At 41.0% G+C, this 25,644-nt stretch overlaps 1 protein-coding gene across 1 annotated transcript in view; it reads left to right on the top strand.

The window, feature by feature from the left end:
- The window catches only part of NBAS (NBAS subunit of NRZ tethering complex), a 339,756-nt gene that overhangs the window by 22,001 nt on the left and 292,111 nt on the right, over positions 1 to 25,644 (top strand). The window contains exons 7-9 of the mRNA XM_045979111.1: positions 3,321 to 3,454; positions 7,350 to 7,483; positions 9,371 to 9,469. Of these exons, the coding sequence (XP_045835067.1) occupies positions 3,321 to 3,454; positions 7,350 to 7,483; positions 9,371 to 9,469 (367 nt within the window). The remainder of the gene's footprint in view (positions 1 to 3,320; positions 3,455 to 7,349; positions 7,484 to 9,370; positions 9,470 to 25,644) is intronic.

The following is a 25,644-nucleotide window of genomic DNA, read 5'->3' as shown; positions in this document are numbered from 1 at the left end:
TTTTCCCCCCATATAATTTCAGGGTTTCTCTTCGTGGTTAAACCTTTCTCATTCCAGGATTGTAACCATTTTTCTCATGTCTTTACTGAAACTTTTATTTCAAACGTTCAAATATTTAGCCTCTCAGCAAGCTTTTTTTTTTTTTTTAAGATTTTTATTTATTTATTTGACAGACAGAGATCACAAGTAGGCAGAGAGGCAGGCAGAGAGAGAGGAGAAAGCAGGCTCCCCGCTGAGCAGAGAGCCCTATGCAGGGCTTGATCCCAGGATGCTGGGATCATGACCTGAGCCAAAGGCAGAGGTTTTAACCCACTGAGCCACCCAGGCGCCCCTCTCAGCAAGCTTTTATGGCTCCGCTCGTTGGCTCTCGCTCACCGGACCAGATTGTTCACTCAGCCCTTCATTTTGCAAATGAGGGGCTGCACCTCTGTGATTTCCCCAAGGTTGTACCCCTTCATTTTATGGCATGCTAAGAATGGAACCCAGTGTTCCTTGCTTCTTAATCTTTCTCCATGTCCCTTTCCAATCTGGGTGGGTGAGCACCGGAGTAGAATGTCTTCCGTTAGCACTTGTGTGCCTGTGACTCCCACTAGAGTGCTGGGCACTGGGGATGCAGGTGTGAACGGAATGGGCCCAGCACCTGGCATTTTGGAATTTATAGTTCAATGAATAGACGATAAAAAGTAGACACACACATATGCGTAAGTGGGCTAAGAGATGTGAAGGACGTGACCTCATTGGATAGTGGAGAATAATGGGGTCTTGAGGCTGCTTAGGCGGCATGGTCAGAGAATGCCTCCCGTGGAAGCGGTATGTATCACTGAGAGATTTGAGAAATTGAAAAAATCTTGAAAAAGTTGAGACCTGAGAGATGGAAAGGAGCCAGGAAAGGGCTCAAGGGAAAGGGGCTCCGGGCTGAGAAAACAGCACAGATAAAAGCACAAGGTGAGAGAGAACTTGGTGTCTGGGTGGGTTGAAGGGGCCGCAGCCGGTGCCAGACGTGAGTGAGAAGAAGAGGTTTCACTGTGAACGTGGCAGGTGTCAGATGTGGACTCAGTTTGCCAGTAGCCTTTCTGAATACTCTTCAGTCGACCCCATTGACACTGGCTTTGTACAAATCTGGACCGTTCATTCCTCTCCAAAACCGTGTTTTTACATTGTTATGTGAAATCTTACTTTGTAATGAAAAACCTGTCTTTATCTGGGTCAAAACACATGCTGATTTTTCTGGAGCTCCTGGTTATAACTAGAAGTGATAGTACAAAGAAATCCCTTTCAGATGAAACTTATTTTAGATAAAGAATGTGGTACATAAATCTGTTTATCCTATCAAAATGAGATAAGGGGAAAAAACCTGTTATCTCAGGTAAAACAGTAATAATGGAAAAATGTTTCTGTGTTTCTTTAGCAGATGAATATATTTCAGGGCATTAAATTATCCCCTCGGTGTTTGTGTAGCATCTATGGGCAGGCAGTTCTTCTTTTCCTGTATTGTTTATCATTTTGTGCCTTCGTTTACTTCCAAGTTTGACTTTTTTTTGAAGCGTTATAAAGATGGAGAACTGATCTTTTCCCTCATTTTATTCCCATTAAAAACATTGTTTTTCTAGAATGCGTGTAGTATTTTGTTAGTCTTTAATATATCCACTAGACCTTACTGTGTCCAAGGGCCCCTCTTGGAATTTTTTGGGTATTTACTTGGATTTGGTATTCACTTGGATTTGGTATTTACTTGGATTTATTTGGTATAAAGAAACTCCTTGATGTCTGGCATATTTTCCTCCTATACAAAAAAGTTTATTATGTGTATTACAGATATAAGAGAGAAGTCTGAATTCTAAAGTACCTCTTCTAGGTGGGGAGAAGACCAGTTATGTAATTCATGTTTAATTGGTAGTCCCTGGGAGATGGTAACCTCTTACCATTACCTTGCCCTGTTAGCATAGATTTTCCTGAAAGTGTTAGTCTTCACTCACTAGTCAAACACCAGTCACTTTCCGTTCCAGGTTCTAGCATGGCAGTGTGGAATAGGACTCTGTCGGTGGATTTCACAGAGCTCAGAGGCTCATAGGGGAAATAGTCCGGTAAACAACAGAACGTGGTGTGATAAAGAATTTTGTACAGCCTGTTTGGGCACACAGAGGAGAGCAGTCAGTTTCGAGGAGAGCCAAGGAAGGAGGAGGGAACCATTTGTTACCACAGGTGGTTGTAACAAAAGTGAATGCTTTGCGGAGCACTGAGGAAGAGCATTCTAGGCAGAGGCAGCATGTGGGTGAATGACAGACCCTAGAATTATGGTTTGCTTATTTGCCAGGTGGCTGTGTTGTTGGTGGCTTATTAACTGGATCTCAGGAACCTTCTGGGGCAGGCCTGAGGCTCAGTCCAAGCTCAGACTGAGAGGCAACATGTGGTAGTGAGATGCTTACTGTTTGGGAAGGCGGGACCCGTGGGTTCTGGGCTTTCTTTGCTCTCAACTCTCAGCTCTGGAAGTCCCCTTGTCAGTCCCCTGATCATCTGGAATCCCTGCTGGTAAAAGGAGGGCACTGGTTCTACTGGTCTCCTCAGTTCTGGGATTCTAACGAGGGGACACCGAAGCGAGCAAATCCTCAAAAACCTCTAACAAATTTAACAGAGTTTAGAGTTTCACAGTCCCCCTTTTTTTTCTTTAACTGCTGACAGCCTTTCTCTTCATTATTGTACTGAAAAATTCAGAGCAGAAAAAAGGTGTTGGATTATTAAGGTTGATTATTAAAATATTAGACTTGTGGGGCTGATTAGGGATAGTACTTGGTTCACCCAATCCATATGTTGACATATGATATGTGTGTATAGCTAAATACTTCTCCAGTGCTGTGTTTGTATAACCCTGCGCCGTATGTCTTAGTTACCTGTATTTGATGGATTTGAAAGATAACGGTTGAAATGTTCATTTTTTACTATTAGAGGAGCTGAACTCATTTAATTGCAATTATTTTCTGCCCACACTCTCTATGCTCTTGATCTGTATTAATTTCGTTAAGTATTTTGAGGTGTGCTCTTCTGAGCTTTTGCCAACTAGGGCCTGCCCAGTGTTCATTTGACCGCTGGTGTCAGTCGTCTTTGCTTCTTAAGTAAGTGGGGCAGAGTTTGCTGTGGTTTATGTTTACCAGTCTTACTTGGAGTGGCTTTCTGGAAAGAGTTCTTTTCTATTGAACTGAAACATTAGAAATCCTTTGGAAAGGATGTAACATAGTTGAATAGTTGGTTAACTTCTACAGTTACTGCAACTAAACTATCTGTATAACACATTGTTAAAAGTACTTCTTTCCTTTTCATTCTAGTTCCAAAAGACCCGAAACCCCAGTGGAGACGTGTGGCATGGAGTTATGATTGTACCCTGCTGGCCTATGCTGAAAGCACAGGAACAGTGAGGGTGTTTGATCTCATGGGAAGTGAACTCTTCGTTATCGCCCCGGTATGTGCATAACCTTAGACCGATTACATAAAAGACATTCAAAAAAGTATGTGAAGGTACTTGAGTGACCAAATGTGAGGAGAGGGGAAATTGACCTGTAAATCTGAATAAGTTGCGAACTTAAGATACTAAGAATCTAGTAGATATCTGTACGTGAAACATTTTTTTCTCTGTATTTTGTAATGCAGTAATCAGCGGTAATCCATCAGTATGGAAGCATGGTGGTAAGTAAATACCAAACAGAGGTACAGAAAAATATTAGGAAGTTCCAGTGAGGGAAAGTAGTTCAGTGGGCTGTCACAATAGGAAAAGCTTTCTGAGGAGTTAGGATCTGTTACCCTCAAGGGGATAGGAATTGAAAGGGAGAGTGGAGAAAAAATTAATGGTGGTAATAACTTGTATTTGTATAATGTTTTATACTTTATTAATAAGTATATATATATACTTATCACATAAGTATATATATGTATATATATATTCATATTCTTAGTTAATATTAGTTAATATTCATAGCAACCCTTTGAATAGATTGACCAGATATTATCCAGGTTTTACAGTTTAGAAAACTGAAATCGAGAGGCAGTTGAATGACTTTTCCCATGGCAATCCAGTTAATAAGTGTTTCTTTCAGGAATCCAGTGCTTTTTACTTTGTATCTTTCTTCCTTGAATGACCAAGGTACAGAAGCAGGTAGAACCACAGGGGTAGCTCTGGCTGCATGTTAGGATCAGCTGGGAAGCTTTGTAAAGAGAAGCAACAGAAAAATTACTTGATTGTCTAGGCTCAACCCACGGAAATTCTGATTTAATTGATTGGAGTGGGCTCTGGGCATTAGTATTGTTTACAAATTTTTCAGCTGATTTTTAGTGAGAAGCTAGGGATAAGAACCTGTGATATAGAGAATGATTTTTGTTCAGAAATAATGACTGGAAAAACTTGAAAAAAATGTGTTAGGCTCATATTACGGAAGTCCAGGGGAACCAAACTAACAAGTTTGCATCACTGTTTTCTAGACTAGCATTGTCTCATATAAAAGTAATGTGAATAATATATATGATCACGTTGTAATGTTAAATTTTCTAGAAGTTCCGTTAAGAGTTAAACAGGTGATAACCAAAGAGGTAAAGGACCTGTACTTGAGGAACTACAGAACACTCATGAAAGAAAATGAAGAAGACACAAAAAGATGGAAGACTGTTCCATGCTCTTGGATTGGAAGAATAAACATTGTTAAAATGTCTATACTGCCTAGAGCAATCTATACTTTTAATGCCATTCCGATCAAAATTCCACCAGTATTTTTCAAAGAGCTGGAGCAAATAATCCTAAAATTTGTATGGAATCAGAAGAGACCCCGAATTGCTAAGGAAATGTTGAAAAACAAAAACAAAACTGGCGGCATCACGTTACCCGATTTCAAGCTTTACTACAAAGCTGTGATCACCAAGACAGTGTGGTACTGGCATAAAAACAGACACATAGACCAGTGGAACAGAGTGGAGAGCCCAGATATGGACCCTCAACTCTATGGTGAAATAATCTTCGACAAAACAGGAAAAAATATTCAATGGAAAAAAGACAGTCTCTTCAATAAATGGTGCTGGGAAAACTGGACAGCGATATGTAGAAGAATGAAACTTGACCGTTCTCTTACACCGTACACAAAGATAAACTCGAAATGGATAAAAGACCTCAACGTGAGATAGGAATCTATCAGAATCCTAGAGGAGAACATAGGCAGTAACCTCTTCGATATCAGCCACAGCAACTTCTTTCAAGATATGTCTCCAAAGGCCAAGGAAACAAAAGCAAAAATGAACTTTTGGGACTTCATCAAGATCAAAAGTTTCTGCACAGCAAAGGAAACAGTCAATAAAACAAAAAGGCAACCCACGGAATGGGAGAAGATATTTGCAAATGACAGTACAGACAAAAGGTTGATATCCAGGATCTATACAGAACTTCTCAAACTCAACACACACAAAACAGATAATCATATTGAAAAATGGGCAGAAGATATGAACAGACACTTCTCCAACGAAGACATACGAATGGCTATCAGACACATGAAAAAATGTTCATCATCACTAGCCATCAGGGAGATTCAAATTAAAACAACATTGAGATACCACCTAACACCAGTTAGAATGGCCAAAATTAGCAAGACAGGAAACAACGTGTGTTGGAGAGGATGTGGAGAAAGGGGAACCCTCTTCCACTGTTGGTGGGAATGCAAGTTAGTGCAGCCACTTTGGAGAACAGTGTGGAGACTCCTGAAGAAATTAAGAATAGAGCTTCCCTATGACCCTGCAATTGCACTGCTGGGTATTTACCCCAAAGATACAGATGTAGTGAAAAGAAGGGCCATCTGTACCCCAATGTTTATTGCAGCAATGGCTACGGTCGCCAAACTGTGGAAAGAACCAAGATGCCCTTCAACGGATGAATGGTTAAGGAAGATGTGGTCCATATACACGATGGAGTATTATGCCTCCATCAGAAAGGATGAATACCCAACTTTTGTAGCAACATGGACGGGACTGGAAGAAATTATGCTGAACGAAATAAGTCAAGCAGAGAGAGTCAAGTATCATATGGTCTCACTTATTTGTGGAGCATAACAAGTAACATGGAGGACATGGGGAGATGGAGAGGAGAGGGAGTTGAGGGTAACTGGAAAGGGAGATGAACCATGAGAGACTATGGACTCTGAAAAACAACCAGAGGGTTTTGAAGGGGCGTGGGGGGGGTGGTGGGAGGTTGAGGAACCAGGTGGTGGGTAATAGGGAGGACACGTACTGCATGGAGCACTGGGTGTGATGCCAAAACAATGAACACTGTTATGCTGTAAATAAACAAATAAACGAATAAAAAAAAAATATATATATAAAAAGAATAATCCAGTATATCATAAATATTATTTCAATATGCAATATAAGGATTATTAATGAGATATTTCTTTGGTACCAAGTCTTTGAAATGTCCTGTTTCTTTTTATGGTTATAGTCTGTCTCAATTAGGACTAGTCCTATATCAAGTGTTCCATAGCCGCATGTGGCCACAGTATTTATTTTGTGGTTCTAGACAGTGAGGTCTAGGCATTCGGTGTGATAAACTGTAGTATGTGTGCTTCCCAAGGTGCACATGCCTTCATGTGCTTAGCAATATAGCCTGATACTTAGTTCATGGAAAAAGGTTGCCATTGAGTGAATGTTTTAAGTGTCTTTTCCTTTTAGTTGCTGATGGGCAAATGGGAACTACTTGATGCTTTAAAAAAAAAAAGTAAGGTTTATTTATTTGACAGAGAGCACGTGGATGCATGCTTCCCAGGGAAAGGGGGTGTGGGGGGAGCAGAGGGAGAGAGAAACACAAGCAGACTCCACGCTCAGTGCAGAGCCCGACTTGGGGCTAGATCTCATGACCCTGGGATCAGACCTGAGCTGCAATCAAGAGTCAGATACTCAACCAACTGTGCCTCCCAGGTGCCCCAAGGCTTTTTTTTTTTTAAAGCATTGGTTACTGCTGGCAATGAAAGTTAACATTTGGGAGCTTATATCTAAACTCAGTATCTTAGAATTCTTTGAGGCTGAATGGTGGCATTACCCCTCCCCACCCCTGCCCTAACAGAAGTACAGTCTTAACAGAAATTCTCGTATCTAGGCAAATCTGTCATCTAGAAGGTTGTGTGGCTATAACCTTTGTTGGGAGGGCAGGTCTAAAGTTGGATGTCTGGTTCTAGGCACTCTGATTTGCATGATTCTTCAGTATACCTAGCAGTTCTGGGACTGTCTCAATGTGTACCTGGCAAGGCCAGTGTCTGGGATGACTTCCAACTATGCATGTGTTAACTTCTGTCTGGTGTCTTTTTAGTAACTTAATTTACCCTCTTTTATAGGCATCAAGTTTATCAGGTGATCTGAGCTATGCCATTGCTGGGTTGATATTTTTAGAATATAAAGCCAGTGCACAGTGGTCTGCAGAACTTCTGGTCATCAATTACCGAGGAGAACTTAAAAGTTACCTTGTAAGGTAAAAATACATTTTATTTGGGAACTCCTATGTGAAATAACGTTTTTCTCTGGCTTAGTATCAGATTTTATTTTGTTCCTTCAGCATTTTAGTGTGGAAAAATTGCAAATATAGCAGGAAGGTGAAACCATTTTATAGCAAATGCTCCTATACCTTCCCTTAAATTCCATAATTAGCGTTTTACTATACTTGCTGTTCACATTTCTGCCCACCCCCCTGTCTAGCCATTAGTCAATGTTATTTTTTAATGAATTTCAGAGTTAGTCCTTATATACTTAAGCATGCGTGTCATTAATTAAAGTTTAAGGTTTATTTATAGTTTTCTCTTTTGAAATAAAATTTGCATGCAGTGAAATGTACAAATCTTTTTTTTTTTTTTTAAAGATTTTATTTATTTATTTGCCAGAGAGAGAGAGATCACAAGTAGGCAGAGAGGCAGTCAGAGAGAGGGGGAAGCAGGCTCCCTGCTGAGCAGAGAGCCTGATGCGGGACTCGATCCCAGGACCCTGAGATCATGACTTGAGCCGAAGGCAGCGGCTTAACCCACTGAGCCACCCAGGCGCCCCGAAATGTACAAATCTTAAGTGTGCCAGCCAGTGAGTTATGGCAAATGCAAATACTGTGCAATTCAAACCCGTATCAAGATACAGCACGTTACCGTCATGCTAGAAAGTTCTCTCATGCCCCAACCCAGTAAATCTATGTATACCTACCCACCCCCCCCCCCGGCCCCAGCTTAACCATCCTAGATAAGTTGTGCCTGGTCTGGTAATTCACATAAATGGACTCATAGAATGTACTCTCCTGTCTGAGTCTTCTTTCACTTAGCATATTTTGAGATTTATTTGTATTTTTTCATGTATCAGTAGTTTATTCCATTTTATTATAATATAATGTATTTCGCTGTATGAATATTTCATGTATCTTAGTTTGAGGTGTTACAATGAAGTACTGAAAACAGGGTCGCTTATCAACAACGGAAGTTTACTGCTGACACTTCCCGAGGGTGGAAGTCTGTGTTCTGGGTGCCAGGGTGGCTGGGTTCTGGTGAGAACCCTCTTTGGGTTCTTTGTGGACTGCTGACTTGTCTTTGTACCCTCACGTGGTAGAAAGAGAGCTAGCTAGCTCTCTGGCCCCCTTTCTGAGGGCAGTATTTTCTTTCATGAGGCCTTCATCCTCATGACCTAATTACTTCCCAAAGACCCCATCTCCAAATACCATCACACTGGCATTAGGGTTTTAACATATGAATTTTGTGGGGACACAGACCTTCAATCCATAGTGGGGTCACAAACATTCAGACCATAACATTCATGATTTGTTGAGTCGTTCTTCTTTTGATGGACTTGTGATTTCCGGTTTGGGGCCACTGTGAATAAAGGTGTTAGGACCATGCTTTACAAGTATTTGTGGATATGTATTTTCATTTTTCTTGCATCACTGTCTTTGAGTGGAACTGCTGAATCATAGGGTAGATACAGTTTATTTGTAAAAGGAACTTCCAGACCTTTTCCCAGAGTTTTTATATCATTCATATTCCCACTAATTACATGGCAGAGTTCTGGTTGTTTTGTATTCTCAGCAGTGTTTGGTGGTGTCTTTTTTTTTTTTTAAGGATTTTATTTACTTATTTGAGAGAGAGAGACAGTGAGAGAGAGCATGAGCGAGGAGAAGGTCATAGGGAGAAACAGACTCCCCATGGAACTGGGAGCCCGATGCGGGACTCGATCCCGGGACTCCGGGATCATGACCTGAGCCGAAGGCAGTCGTCCAACCAACTGAGCCACCCAGGCGACCCTGGTGGTGTCTTCTAAATTACAGACACGGTAGTGGGTATTTTTAGGCCTCTCACGGTGTCTTACTGGTGTTTTTTCTTCTTAAATTTAGTGTTGGGACAAATCAGAGCTATCAAGAGAGTCACTGTTTCAGCTTCAGTGGTTATTATCCTCGTGGAATCAACACAGCTGTTTATCATCCTGGTCACAGGTGAGCAACCGTGTCTTCTCCTTGGCGGAATGTGAGGTGGATGGAGATGTCTTGGCACAGTGTCAGAGAGAAGACGGTGTCCACTCTGCTTAGTTTGGCTTTGTTTGTTCCTCTAGTGCATAGTTATCTTAAGTATCTGTGATATGGTGCTAGTTGTCTTCTGAGCATTTCTGATCGTCGGGCTGACTGAGCTCAGAGCCACATGGGCAGTGGGAGTATTCACTGAGGAAGTTTTTCTCTTCACTTTCTTTTTTTTTTTTTTAAAGATTTTATTTATTTATTTGACAGAGAGAGATCACAGGTAAGCAGAGAGGCAGGCAGAGAGAGAGAGAGACGATCGGGGCTCGATCCCAGGACTCTGGGATCATGACCTGAGCCAAAGGCAGAGGCTTTAACCCACTGAGCCACCTAGGCACCCCTTCTCTTCACTTTCTTAGTCTTATTTTTCTCATCTGCGAAATGAGTATGTACCTAACTTCTAGTGTTCTAGCGTGTTGAGAGAACTCACGAAGGGCTGTGTCTGAAGTGCCCTTGCGTAGGAGGGCTCCGTCCGCATCCCTCCCCGCTTCCCTCCTCCCCTCCTCCTCTCCTTCTCTACATGTTAGGGCTGCTTCCCTCGTGGCACAGCTGATACCTGCACCTGTGGCCCACTCTTCATAGACGCCCCTTCTCTGCGTATCTGCCACCTGCATTGAGGGTTAGTCGAAAATCGGGCATCTCCTACCTCTCGTGATTTCTCTCCTTTCATTTTGTTATTTTGAGGGTGAAATTTACATGTATTTTATAAGTTATCAAGCTAACTTCTTGGTTCTCTAAATGGGGAGACTATCAAGTTGTAAATCAGACAAATGTAACTTAAATTCTGAATCTTGAGACTTACTCTGTGTTGTTTGTAAGTCCTTAAGCTCTCTGACCCTCTATGTACTTGCACTTAATTTTTGTGTTCTATTCAGTCATAGGTCTGTCCTTTTTGTTCAGAATTTTATGATTATGAAATTTTTATATTGCAAAGGAACTGACACCCACCAGAGTCCTCTTTGACTCTTCCCTGATCCTTCCCTACTAGAGGTAACCACTGTCCCGAATTTTGTTTTTATCATTCTTTTGCTTTCTTTTTAGTTTTACCACTTACTCATATGTGGTTGTGCTGTTTGACTTTATATAAATAGAATCAAACGGAAGACACACAAGTCTTGCCTTGAGGCTTGCTTTTTGATGCATGTTTTTCTACTTCATTCAGTTTTAACTACCATTAGGATATTTCATTTTATAAATATACTGCAGCGTATTTATTCATTCTCCTGTAGATGAAAATTTGGTTTGTTTCCAGTTTTTTTTGGTTATAGAAATAGTTCTGCGGCCAAAATGATTATGCATTCCTCTGACACGTGTGTAAGAGTTTCTGCAGGATATAGAAGCAGAAGTGGAATTGGTGAATTATTGAGTAAGTACAGCTTCAACTTTACGAGGTAGCACACGTGTTTTTCAGAGTGGTTCTGTCAGTGCGCGGTTCCATCAGCCATGGAAGTTTCTGTGGTTTCTTATTAGTGCTCTTGATACCAGACCTTTAAATATTTGCTGATCTGGTTAGATGTAAAAGAAGATCTCATCATAGTTTTAATTTTCATTTCCCTGATTACTGTTGAGGTGGGATAACTTTTTATATTATTGGCCATTCGTGTTTTGTCATCTAGGAAATGAGTTTTTTTAAAAAATATAATTTCTTAATTTTTACTGGGTATATGGTCTTGACATTCTTTATGTGATCTGGATGTTAATTCTGGATTTTGTGTGTATTATTTTCTTCCAACATGTGACTTTTTAAAAAAATTTACCTTTTTGAGTTAGATCTGTTTTTAGTTTCAGCTGTTAGATAATCTTAAAAACTGAACTTTTCACCTAATTTCTTTCCAGAGATGACTACTTTGAGCTACTTTGTTTGGCTGTTTTATTTGATACCGTCTGTTGTTTTCATACATAAAAATAAAATGCTTATGTTGTTACTTCTTGATTTCTCTGTTTTACACATTACTTCTTAATGTCTCTTCATGGAAGATGTTCTGTTTTCTTCCTCTGTCCTCACATACACAAACCTCGCCTTCTCTTGTTCTCCTGTTCAGTTGTGATTTTGTAGGGTAAATATTATGGTCATGTAGATGCTTTTCACAGATGAGACAAGAACCTTCTGTAGTATTGCGTGATTGCCTCTTCATTCTTAGTCATTCATTCATTCATTCAATAAGCATTTATTCATTTCCTGCTCTGTGCCACGTGCTCTTCCAGATGCTTGGTAGATGCGTTAAGGAACTAAACTTCTAGAGGGGGTGATAGAAAACAAACACAGAACGTAGAGTGAGAAACTGATAAGTGCTGTGGGGAAAAAATGAACAGAGGATGGAAGACAGTGGCAGGGTGGTGAGTAAGTAGTAAATTTTTTTTTTTTTTAAGATTTTATTTATTTATCTGACAGAGATCACAAGTAGGCAGAGAGGCAGGCAGAAAAAGAGGGGGAAGCAGGCTCCCTGCTGAGCAGAGAGCCCGATGCGGGGCTCGATCCCAGGACTCCGGGGTCATGACCTGAGCTGAAGGCAGAGGTTAAAACCCACTGAGCCACCCAGGCGTCCTATGGGTTGTAATTTTAACTAGGGTAGACAGGTTACCCTCACTGGGAGAGTAACATTTGTGCAAAGGCTTGCAAGAGGTGAGGGTATTTGTTACTTGGATATCTGGGGGAAGAGTGTTCTGTGCAGAAAGAATAGTGAAAGCAAAATGAGTTGGGAGCAGACCTGCCATTTTCTAGAAACCGCAAGGAAGCCATTTTGGCTGAAGCTGACTGAGTAGAGTAATATATAGATGTCACAGAGATACAACCAGGCGAAATCTTGGAGGGGCTTTGTTGGCCAGAGTAAGGTCTATCTGGTAACTTCTTGCCTGTATATATTCTTGTAGTTAAATTCCTTCTCTCTCCTTCCTTCCTCCCTCCCTCCCTTCCTTCCTTCCTTTCTTAGTTTGCAAAGTTTTTATATATGCTTATTGTAGATTTTTTTTTTAAAGATTTTATTTATTTATTTGACAGAGAGATCACAAGTAGACAGAGAGGCAGGCAGAGAGAGAGGGAGGGAAGCAGACTCGCTGCCGAGCAGAGAGCCCGATGCGGGACTCGATCCCAGGACCCTGAGATCATGACCTGAGCCGAAGGCAGCAGCTTAACCCACTGAGCCACCCAGGCGCCCTGCTTATTGTAGATTTAATGGTGAACTCACTCCGTGAGTGTATATCCTACACCGTATATGTTAGATATTCTCTAAGTTTCGTCTTCTTGGAGTCTTTCTCAGAACTTCCTGACCTGCTGTGATGTGGGTTTGCCTCTGCCGCATAGCTATTTCCTTAAGAACTCCTGTAAGAATTCACTTTACCATCCTGAGGGTTGCTTTCATATTTTTTGTTGCATCACCTGTTTCCTGGGACCTGTGTTTCTTTGGTTTATTTTGCTGTTTTGGTGAACTTCTGTAATTCCCTGAGGAAGAGTACACGGAAGTATACAGTTTTTGAGGCCTTGTCTGCCTGAAAATGGCATTTTTTCCATCTTCATGCTTAAATGATAATTTAGCATGGATAGAATTGTAGGCTGGAAATGGTTTTCCTTTTAGAATTTTGAGGATGTTGCTCCATTGTGGTCTGGCTTCTAGTGCTGCCCCTGAGAACCCTCATGCACGTATTTTTCTCTCTATTTTTTGTCCTCCTTTTTTCTGGAAACTCAGATTCTTTTTCATTTCCCCACAGTGTTCTGAAACTTGGTCGTGTTATGTCTTGGAGTTGTTTATTTCTATACTGTTGGCCCTTCGGCTTGAATACTCACTTTTGGGAAAATTTACTGAATTATTTCTGTGATTGTTTCTTCCCCTCTGTTTTCTTTTTTCTCTCTGGAATTTCTATTCTCTAGATGTTAGTTTTATTAAACTTACCTTTATTCTTATTCTCTTTTCCCCCCTTTATTTTTGTTTAAAAAGAGAAGTAAAAGATTATTTTTATTCTTACTATATAAATGTATATACTTAATGAAGAAAGTAGTTTGAAGCACTTTTGAGATTCATTATAAATATAATGAATTAGTGATATGTAAGATATACAATTTAGAAAGAAAAATCTATATTCTGGTTAATTTTTTTCTGATATATCTTTTTTTAAAAAATTTTCCGTCGCTCTTTTTTTGAACTAGGCATTGTGATTTTTTAAAAAGATTTTATTTATTTGACAGAGAGAGAGAGAGATCACAAGTAGGCAGAGAGGCAGGCAGAGAGAGAGAGGGAAGCAGGTTCCCTGTTAAGCAGAGAGCCCGATGCAGGGCTCGATCCCAGGACCCTGAAATCATGACCTGGGCTGAAGGCAGAGGCTTAACCCCCTGAGCCACCCAGGTGCCCCACATTGTGATTTTTTGTTTCAGTTATTCTATTTCTCATTTCTAGATGTTCTCTGTAGTTATTTTATGAGTCTCTCTTAAGGGAAGGAAAGAATTGAAATGAGTATTCAGTGAGCTACTAGTTTTTTTTTTTTTTAAAGATTTAATTTATTTATTTGTCAAGGAGAGAGAACAAGCCGGGAGTGGCAGGCAGAGCAGGCAGAGGGAGAAGCAGGCTTCCCACTAAGCAAGGAGCCCAATGTGGGACTTGATCCCAGGACACTAGGATCATCACCTGAGCCGAAAGCAGCCACTTAACTGACTGAGCCACCCAGGCATCTCTGTTTTGAGGTACACAGTACGTACTTGGGATATGATAGTAGTGAATAAATGTAAAATTATTAATTTTTTCCTTTTGATTTGTTTGCACTCCTGCCTTGAAGAGTCAGTTTGGTGTATCATCCTTAAGAAATCTGGAAATCGGGGTGCTTGGGTGGCTTAGTTGGTTAAGCATCTGCCTTTGGCTCAGGTCATGATCTCCAGGTCCTGGGGTCGAGTCCTGCATGGGGTTTCCTGCTCGTCGGGGAGTCTGCTTTCTCGCTCTCTCTCTTTCTGCCCCTCCCCACTGCTTATTGTCTCTCTCTCAAATAAATAAATAAAATCTTAAAAAAAAGAAATTTGAAAATCAGTTGCAAGTCTAGTTAATTAAAAAATTAAAAAAATTGAAGGGGCGCCTGGGTGGCTCAGTGGGTTAAAGCCTCTGCTCTCGGCTCAGGTCATGATCCCAGGGTCCTGGGATCGAGCCCCACGTCGGGCTCTCTGCTCAGCAGAGAGCCTGCTTCCCTCCTCTCTCTCTCTGCCTGCCTCTCTACTTGTAAGCTCTCTCTGTCAAATAAATAAAAATTTTAGAAAATCTTTAAAAAAAATTAAAAAAATTGTTTATTTTATTTTGCATATTGTTTTCCAATCTGAAATAATAGACCTTTGTTTTATTTTGGATACAGTTGAGTGATCACATGCACAGTTAGAGGTCTTTAGATTTCATAAAATTGAATCTAATTGTATTTGCTACAAATTACTGCCATTTTCTTTAAACATTTCTTTTCATTATAAAATAAACATGTTACAAGTATAAGAAAATTGTGTTGTTTTTATTTTATTCTTTCAACTTCTTAAATGAAGTGTGGTCTCTTAATATTTGTTTTTATAGCTCAGATACCGTATTTCCTGGTATAGATTCACATTAAGTCTTGAACTTAAATTTTGCTGTTAGAAAGGGGTAGTGTGTGTTTTGCTTTGCCCTGCTCAGTTTTCTGGGGCGAATTTTGTCAAGCCCAGACAGTGCATGTATTGTTCCCATGACATTCTGCTTGCTGCTTTGATTTGTGAGGTGGGCTTGTTTCTTTGTTTGCATCTTCTTTGATACTGTGTTTTATTATGTTCAAGCCAGTTTTGCTCTTTGTTCTTTTAAGGCCTTTTGTTTGTTTTATTCAACTTGATTTTGTTGTTTTAAAGCCTAGGTATTAATTAATACCTTTCTTGGTACATAGATACTTTTTTTTTTTTTAAAGATTTTATTTATTTATTTGACAGAGAGAGATCACAAGTAGGCAGAGAGGCAGACAGAGAGAGAGAGGAGGAAGCAGGCTCCCGGCTGAGCAGAGAGCCCGATGCGGGGCTCGATCCCAGGACCCTGAGATCATGACCTGAGCAGAAGGCAGAGGCTTTAACCCACCGAGCCACCCAGGCGCCCCGATACTTTTTAAAAATTTATATTTTACTTTACTTTCTTAGCACATATATACATTTATAAAAATTTAATCTATTGTCCATTAAAAAGTGCATTCATTCTGTTAGAGGGATTGGAAGTCCTGACCTCAAGGCCTTATATTCTCCCCCCACCCCAAGATTTTATTTATTTGTTTTTGAGAGTAAGAGGGAGAGAGAGAGCATGAGCTGGGGAAGGGGCAGAGGGAGAAGCAGGCTCTCCACTGAGCAGGGGGCCCAGGGGCTTGATCCCAGGACCCTGGGCCCATGACCTGAGCTGAATTCAGATGCTTAGCCCACTGAGCCACCCAGGCACCTCAAGGCCTTATATTCTTGAATGAGAAATAATACATACACACACACACACACACACACACACACACACACACATACACATGTATGTGTAATATATATATATTTCTAATGTCTGACATACATTTTCTCTAATGAAAGTTTATACAAATATGTATGTGTATTTATATTGTGTGTGTGTGTGTACTGGAATGCAGGCTAGAAATATGTAAGGATCTTAAGAGGGTGCAGGTACGGTGATGGGGATCCAGAAGAAGGAGATCTTCCTTCCTTGAAAGATCAGAGAAGTATGGCAGGCCATTGCTTCAGACAATGGCATGATGACTATTCCAGGCAAGGTGACAGTGTGAACAGTGTCAAGAGGAAGGGAGCTACATGGGGAAATGGCAGGTGGTGTAGTTTGGCTGACGCTGTAGGGGGTGTGTGGCGGGGCAGAGAGGTTGTGGTAGGAGGTGGGGTCTTGGAAAGGCAAGTTGAGGTCAGATAATTGGGACCTTGAGTGGCAGCTTCTTCTTTAGGAAATTCAGATTTTTGAGAGGAGAAAATAGGATTGTCTATACTTAAAGGAATGTTGATTCAGCTGGGAGAGACTAGAGGCTGGGTGACTCTTAGCTGATAACGTCTTAGGCCACAGCCAACAAGAGCCTATTTGTTTTCTTACATAGATTTGCTCTTGTCAGTTTGTGTCAAACATTTTGGGCACGACTTAAGTATAGATCACACTTTTTTTTTTTTTTTTTCTATTTTGATGAACTGAATCCTGTATCTCCAGGTAGAATGTTGAATATTTGAAGGCAGAGAATGTGTAATGCACATTTTTCTAGAAGCCCTTGCCTCTGGTATAAGGTTCTGTTTTGCTGATTGATAACTCTCCCTTTGTGGGTTTCTTGGATAAGTAATTTTAATCTCCTGAGTGGAAAAGAAAGATTAAGTTTCTTTTGATTTTTTTCTCTTCCCTTTTTCTTCTATTTTGTATTCTTATTCATTTCTCCCACTTCTTTCTTTTTTTTAAAAAGATTTTATTTGACAGAGAGAGAGAGAGGGAGCGAGCATAAACAGGGGGAACGGCAGGCAGAGGGAGAAGGAGAAGCAGGCTCCCCGCAGAGCATGGGGAGCCCCATGTGGCACTCTATCTCAGGACCCTGGGATCATGACCTGAGTTGAAGGCAGTCACTTAACCAACTGAGCCACCCAGGTGCCCTCATTCCTCGCATTTCTGTTTTATTTTTCTTGTCCCTTTTAAAAGAAGTCTGTTTTATATCTTAATCTTTCCCTGTTTTGTTTGTTTTGCCTAGTTTATTTCATACAGACTGCTCCCCTGCCTTGATTTATTACAAAGGTCAATATTTGATTTCTTTCTTCCTGGCAGGATTTTAGGAGGGTAAGTGGGGCTCACTGGCACCATAGGTTTGAAATTATTATTCACTAAATGCTTATTACATGATATCAATTTATCATAAGTCAGATTCTCTTTCTTACTCTTAAAACTTTCACTTTATGGCTGAGGAGCTATGCAAATTGTAGGTGTTTTTATTGGAGGGGGGTCTCTGTAGAATTTTGGAATTTTAACTGTGTATCAAACCACAGAAAGAAGGCCTGTTCTGGGTTCTACAATCACGTACACTTTTTGATAGCAGTCAACTTGGAGATGGATGACTGGATTAAGGTTTCGGAATGAAAATTGTTATAAAGCACGGGGTATGTGTAAATGCCCTGTTGTGCCTGACAAAAATATTGCTAGGTTGTTTGTTTTTTCCATTATGCAGTCTTTTTTAAATGAAAGAAGCTGAAATATTCATCACATTTTTATTTGTTTTTGGTTACTCTAGTAATGTGAGCCCGTGATATATATCATCTACAAGGATCTTATAAATGTGAAATAAATCAGCCAGAGTGGGGTTGGAATAAATTGGTATTGTATAAACTCAAGGTTTTATGAATTTCATTGTTTTGCCTGATGCTGCAAGCACTGTTGAAGAAGAAAAATCGAGGTGGTAAATTGGGGAATAGGAAACAAAAATTAATTGAGCAGCTTCAGGTTAACTCTGTGGATTTGCTGGATTTCGACCATTTCCTTCTTTACATGCCCTCACTGCCTAATGAATGTATTTTATTCCCCTCCCTCAGACTCCGTCCTCTGCCTGCTCCCCTTTGAGACTCACCCCAGAACCTCCCTGCCTTATCTTTTTTGTTCTTGGTATTCTCTTTTCTGTTCTTCGGATTCTCTGTTAATAGTGGTTTAGATTACACCTTGATTACAACTAAGGAATTTCTTATCTCCTCGGTGTTCTTAGAGGGGACTATAGTCAGCCTGTAGAACTGTGTGCTCGTGGGGATTCCCAGGTAGTGCCTTCCTCTGGCTGTCTGCAGGCGATTTTGGGGCTCCTAGTCACAGAGAAGGACACACAGTGTGAGCTGAGTTCAAGTAGAAGACTTTATCTTGTCTGTATTTTTAAATGACATTGCTTCCAACAGAATGTAGCTTTTTGGGTTTTAATTTCATTGTGAATTTCTACAAGCAAAATTGTACCCAACTTTAAATGTCCAACAGTTCCCTGATAACTACACAAAGAGTGTTTGAAGGTAACTTCTTTTAGACGCTGATTTACATCTCAGCAGTGACAAACAATAGAGAATATGTCTTCTTTCTCTGACCCTTTGAGAAGCCACCCATGCCCAGAACCCTTGATGACTTTTTGGTACTGATTGTAAGTGTGTGAGTCAGTAATTTGTTTCTGTAAGTGTTCATAATTGTGCAATTGAGCACTGCCATTCGCCTCAGGTACTTCCATCACCCCCAACTTTCTCTCACACCAGTGAGTTTTATGGGATGTAAACTCTCTATCAGTAACTGTAGTAAATAAGGAATGAATAAGAAAAAAAACCCTACACAGGCCTTCATTTGAACATTTTTGATGTTAAGAAAAATACTCAGCTTTATGTTAAGAAAGATACTCCTGCTGTGTGTGGGGAAGAACTGTGACTAATAATGTGTTTCACAGTTGTGCAAAGGGAGAATCCAAACATTTGGATGGTGGCAAAAAAATTTTTTTCTCTCAATCAACTGTTTCAGGGAAAATACAGTTTATTCAGAAAGAACTCGAGACAACATTTTTAGGGAATAATAAGCTATGGTTGGGGTGCCTTGGTGGCTCGGTGGGTTCTCAGGTCATGGTCTCAGGGTCCTGGGATCGAGCCCCACATCAGGCTGTCTGCTCAGCAGGGAGCCTGCTTTCCCCTCTCTCTCTCTCTCTGCCTGCCTCTCTGCCTACTGGTGATCTCTCTCTGTTGAATAAATAAATAAAATCTTAAAAAAAAAATAAGCTATGGTTGCCTTAAAGTAGGTTACAATCAGATTACAAAGGTCTCCGGTTGAAGAGTAGTTAGGAGTTGACGCACCAGTTGGAGGCGCTGCTGATCTCAGGGAGGCTCAGGGTGGACTGGGATGTGGTCTCCAGAAGGCTCTTCATTTTCAGGGGAAACAGAGGAATACCAGGAGGCACTAGCAGCTGCAGTGTTAATGGGCTGGGCCTTATGTACGTTGACTTGGTCCTCTCCTGTGGGTTTCTGATTTCCCCTACACAAAATCGTAGCCATTTTAAATACATGTGCCCTTTCTACTCACGGGGTAGAGGCAGCAGCCCCAATAAAACAGCTAGCGCTTGGTGGGAAATCAAAAATGTTTGTTGTGTGAATGAGCTCTCAAGTGACAGGATGATAACTTCCACTGCAACAGAACGGAAGGAAAACAGTCTTGGAGATAGAAAGGGTGCTGAAGGACCACAGTCTCTTCTTAATACATCACTTTCGTGTAGGGAAGTTGTACATGGGTGCCTCAGATGTTTAAATTTGATCTTGTGAAGAGGGTAAACCTAACTTAAAGGTTTACCCAAAGGCTTAACGTATTTTATTCTCCTACTATGAGGTAGAACTTCTATTAAGATCTGCGAGATGCACTTGGAAGTCAATCAGTGGATTTTTCACAGCTATTACATTGCTGTAACATTGCCCATCTTTCTGGTTCCTAAGGTCGTACGTATTCTGTGAGAATCACGGCATTGCTAAGTGAAAAGATGTGCTCTATTGACAGCTGGAGGACCAGTTAAGGATAAATGGCGTTAAGATATTTTTCATAAACCCTAACTAGATAAGATTAATAATTTTATGAAGGATCACTTCTAGAAAAGGGAAGAGAGTCCTGTAGTTGTGATCATTGCCGATTATCTCCCACCTCAGTGAGAGAGTGCATTTGGCCTTTGATAATGTGGGTGCTATTGGCATTTGAGAGATGAATGTGTAGCCTTGTACCTGAGAAGTGTGAATGTCAGTAATTGAGTTGACCTTCTGTTAAGGAGTTTTTCATTTGGCCTCTCAATTTCTCATTTCTCCAGCATGAGAAAATTCTTTTTCTAAGTGCAGGTCAGTTTTTTGAGGAGAGGTGAAGGGTGCTGTAGTCTGTGGTGAGAGCCGCATGGTCTCGTGGAGGTGAAAGCTCTTGGGTATCTGAGCTTCACAGACTAAATTTTTTGGTTTTACAGGCATTTCTTTTGGGGAGACAGGGTAGTGGGGAGTCTTGGCCGTAGCCCGTGATCTGTTTTCATCCAGAAGGTGTTACAGAGAGGTAGTCATGTGTGACTCCGAAGTGTCCTGGGCCTTAGCAGCTTCTACCTGGCTGGCTTTTAAGTCGAAGATTTCATGTTTGAAGAGTCTTTGATGGGAGGAGCTCATTCCCTTTATGTTACAGTTACTTAGAAATAGACTTTGAAGACCTTTATAAATTTTTTACTCTCTTCACCTGGTAAATCTATCATCTGGTTCCCGCTCCCCTGCCTCATATTTTTCTTTTGGAGTGTTTTGGTTATAGTTTAATTTGATATAACTTTATTTTTTCTTTTAACAAATTTTTATTATGGAAATGTTCAAGCATACACAGAAATTCAGTGACTGGTATAATGAATCTACCTATTACCCAGCAGATATAACTTTTTAGGCAAGATATTTTGTACCTTGTTTATACCCCCCACCTTCCAGTTATAAAGACTACTTTACAGTTCCTCTGCAAAGCTTTATGACAATGCAATTTTAGGAAGTAACTTGGGCCAGATTGAATTTTTCCTTCTTCCTGGAGCGATGCTAGCTGTTGCGCATTTGCTTTGGGAGTAGAGAGCTGAAAGAAGACTCCTGAGTTATGTGTAGCTTATTTTATAGGAATGAGGGAGTGTCGTTTAATTATGTTTTATGGACAAATAGAAAATTAAAACACTATGTTTCTGACCTAATAGAATGTGTACTGGGTTAGGGGACAGGCGATCTGAATTCTGTTCTTGATTCTACTTGTTAGCTGTGAAATTTCAAGGTAAGTCGTTCTTTCTGAACCGGGTGCTGGCATTGCGCTGGGCACAGACAGTACATGGTTTTAGTAAGCTGCTCGGATACTTACGAGGTCTGGTGCAGACTACAGGCAGCATTTAACAGAGGAAGATTGTGGTGGGGGGTTTAGTAGAACGAATGCGAGACAGACTCATTGTCAGGGATACTTGGAGGCCCCAGTAAGGGTTCAAAGACCAAACTTCTGGGCGCCTGGGTAGCTCAGTGGGTTAAGCTGCTGCCTTCAGCTCAGGTCATGATCTCAGGGTCCTGGGATCGAGTCCCACATCGGGCTCTCTGCTCAGCGGAGAGCCTGTTTCCCTTCCTCTCTCTCTGCCTGCCTCTCTTGTGATTTAAAAAAAAAAAAAAAAAAAGATCAAACTTCTTTTCCTGGGAGAAAAGTTTGAGAAAGAGTTTAGTAATTGAACTGCTCCCATACTGGAGTAGAAGGGGAATTTGGTTTCAGAACCTGGGTAGTTCTGGAATCAGGATCCAAGGCAGACATGGAATGGACCAGATGGGCGGATGCTGAACAGACTGGGCTTTTGCAGCCACGTTGCTTAAATCCGTCCCGAGGATTGGGAGGGAATGAAGTCTTCAGAGGATCACTGACATCAGCTGTGGGTTGAGGGAAGGACACAGGGTCAAACACCTCTGGGAAATCTCTATTAACTTGTTAATTAGTATTTCTGTGGACATTCTGTTTACCGGGGTAGCAGTTCTTAACAAGGTCTGGACAACAGAATCAGCTATTGGAAAACAAGTTTTAAATATGCATATACCGAGCTGTGCTGTTAGAGGCTTGGTCAGGTAAGGTGTAGGACGGGCTGGTAGCATGTTGTTATTATTATTTTTTAAACATTTTATTTATTTATTTGACAGAGAGAGAGATCACAGGTAGGCAGAGAAGCAGGCAGAGAGAGAGGAGGAAGCAGGCTCCCTGCTGAGCAGAGACCCTGATGTGGGGCTCGATCCCAGGACCCTGAGATCATGACCTGAGCCGAAGGCAGAGGCTTAACCCACTGAGCCACCCAGGTGGCCCGCATCTGTTTGTTATAGGGGATTCTGATTCCCCCACCACTTTTACTAAGACTTTGAAAAATGAAGTAAAATGAATAAAACTCTTTCCTATCCTTGCTATTGAAGTTGCCTTAATGAAGGATAGGAATAAATTTTATTTGAGGTGTTACCGCCTTTCCATAGCTCATGGCTGCCTAGGATACTGGATCGAGAAGCTCTGTGAGCCCAGGTCTGTAGTTTACCGACCCCGTTCTGGATTACTCTAGACCTATATAAGTTCTTATATTTCTCAAAATACCCCCCCTTTTTTCCCCTAAGATTTTATTTATTTATTTGACAGAGAGGGACACAGCGAGAGAGGGGCCACAAGCAGGGGGACTAGGAGAGGGAAAGCAGGCTTCCTGCTGAGCAGGGAGCCCGATGTGGGGCTCCATCCTAGGACGCTGAGATCATGACCTGAGCTGAAGGCAGACGCTAAACAACAGCCACCCAGGTGCCCCGGTAATAATTCTTCTTTAAATATTTGGTAAAATTCCTCTGGGAAGCCATCTGGTCCTGGACTCTTGTTTGTTGGAAGATTATTGGTTACTGCTTCAGTTTCTTTGCTCTTATGGGTCTGTTCAGGCTTTTTCTTTCTTCATCTTTCAGTTTTGGCAGTTCATATGTTTCTAGAGATGTATCCATTTCTTCCAGATTGCCAAATTTGTTGGCGTATAATTGCTCATAATATTCTCTTATAATTGGCTGAAGAGTTGTATTGATGGAAGGCCTGAACCAGGTTGGTTGGTTGTTTTATTCTTCAAACCTGTCTTAGATGAAATTACAGTCTCGTTAACCTCTGGGACTCTAAGTACCTTCAGGGCAGGGAAAATTTGGTTTCCTTACGCAGCATTTCTTACCCTGCCTGCACAGTCCCTCGCAAAATTTGGGTACTTCTCAGATGGACATGGAATCGACTTAACCTGAAGTTCTTAAGGTTATAACTGAGACATTTTAGAATCGTTTACTGATTATCAGATACTTACTCTCAGTCTTCACCATTCAGTAAGACGGTATCCTAACTGCGCTTGTAGATGAAACCGAGCTCTGAGAGGTTGAGACTCTGTAAGATGATGCGACTGTTACGTGGTAAGCTCGTGTCTTCTGATAATCACGCTCTGTAGGCTTTCCTCTGTACCCAGGATTGGAAAATTATGGCCTGTGGCCAAATCTGACGTGTTTCTGTGTAGTCTGGGAGCCAAAACTGGATTTTAACATTTTTTTTTAAATGTTTGGGGGGGGGGGGAAGAGTATCTTATAGCCCATGAAAACTATATGAAATTCAAATTTCAGTGTCCACAAATATAATTTTATTACAACTTGTCATACTTAAAAAATATATATTTTTTATCTATGCCTTTTTGTACTAGGACAGAATAGTTGTGAAAGAGACCATTATGGCCCACAGATCTTAAAATATGTGTTGTCTCTTTCTTTCTTTTTTTTTTTTAAAGACTTTATTTATTTGACAGAGAGAGTGAGCGAACACAAGCAGGGGGAGTGGGGGGAGTGACAGAGGGTGAGGGAGAAGCAGGCCTCCGCTGAGCAGGGAGCCTGATGTGAGGCTCTATCTCAGGACTCTGGGATCATGACCTGAGCTGAAGGCAGACGCTTAACTGACTGAGCCACCCAGGCGCCCCATTCTCTGTTTTTTTTTTTTTTAATAGAAAATGTTTGCTGATGTCTACTCTGTGCCAGCCAACCTTCTATCTGGGTATGGGTTCAGTTCTGCTTAGAAGATGTAAAATAAGGAGTATTGAGCTTCATATATAGATGGAAATATAAGGAATTATACCCCTCAGTTCTAAATTCTAAGTTGTATTTTAAGGAGTTTCTAACCAGGTACCACTCAGCTTTAAATACATTAAATATATATTTATTAAATTGCTAGAAAAATGTGATGACTTTTATTACTAAACTAAGCACTCTTTTCCCATCCAAGAAAAATCCTCATTGTTTTGCCTTCAACAACTAACCATTCATGAAAATTAGTTTTCTGTGATCATTTCTAAGTTGGATAGAATGAATAGTGTCATGTTTCATAATTTGTTTTCTAGTGAACTGTGCCCTCCAGAGCTCAGATTATAGATTCAAGCATGATGTAAAGCTGTGCTCTCATGTGGTCTCTGTATCGGCAGCATCAGAATCACTGGGAGAGATTGTTAGACATGTGGACTCTTGGACTCCATCCTAGGCCTACTGAATGTAGACCTCTGGGGAAGTGGCCCAGCTTTCCGCTTTTACAAGCACTGTGATTGATTTTGATGCATACAGGTGTCTGAGAACCTCTGATGTAAGGAGTCACGATTATGAATGTTTTCTTCCTATAAGCCCTTTATCTAATAAATAGACATAAGCAGAATTCTAAATTTTGAAGTGGCAAGATTTTTGAAATAAAGAATGTGCAAGCTATACCAAAAATGAGTTAAAATGGGGAAACAGTTTCCATTATCCCAGGAGAGGACTAACTTCTAGCTGTGAAATAGTAGGTAACAATTTTTGAGCCCTTGTTTTGACAGGCACAGATCTTAGGCACTTCTTAAGCTTGAGACCTGCAGTTTCTTTTCTTTCTTCCCCTTCTGCGGGTTGTATGCTGCAAGCCCAGGGGTCACTGGAGGAGCGGGTGCAGGTGTCTGCTTGTGTGTCAGACTTCCATCGGCTTTAAGAAGTTTTGAGCCACTAGATGGCAGAGTTTCCCAACAATTATTAAAGACCCTTCTTAATAAACCATTTGTGATCCTTCTTGGAAATAATTTGCAGTGTCTCATTTAGCTTTCCCAGTTCATCAGGATCACGTGTGGTGTGGTGCTGAGGGACACACATTCTGTCCCTACCTCCCTTTCTTCGGATGGCCTTGACCACCCCTTGTCACTGCCCCTTGTTCTGCACCAGCCTCTGCCTTTACGCCCGCTCATTGAATTCACCCCTTCTGGTGTTTTTGGCTTCATCAGTCACAGTTTATTTTTGTTGTCTGATCCTTGTGTTCCTGCTCTGAGTTTTAGACTCTCAGCCTGTCAGAGCTGGAAGAGAGGTTCATCCATCATTTGGCTCAGCCCCTTCATTTCTCAGGTGGGAGAGCTGAAGCCTGGGGAGGTTAAGCCAAGGACAAGGACTGTGTCTTATTTATCTTTGTGCCCTGTAGTGCTTTGCACGTAGCGTGCAGATAGAGGTTTCTTGAGTGGAGCAATTGTGGTAAACGCTGTGGAGAATACAGATACAATCTCTGTGCCCAGGTGGCTCCAGGTTTACAAATGGAGGCATGACTTAAATG

This window comes from Meles meles, chromosome 15 (assembly GCF_922984935.1).
Source record: "Meles meles chromosome 15, mMelMel3.1 paternal haplotype, whole genome shotgun sequence".
NCBI classification, from domain to species: Eukaryota; Metazoa; Chordata; class Mammalia; order Carnivora; family Mustelidae; genus Meles; species Meles meles.
This window is presented reverse-complemented; position numbering and strand designations above follow the sequence as displayed.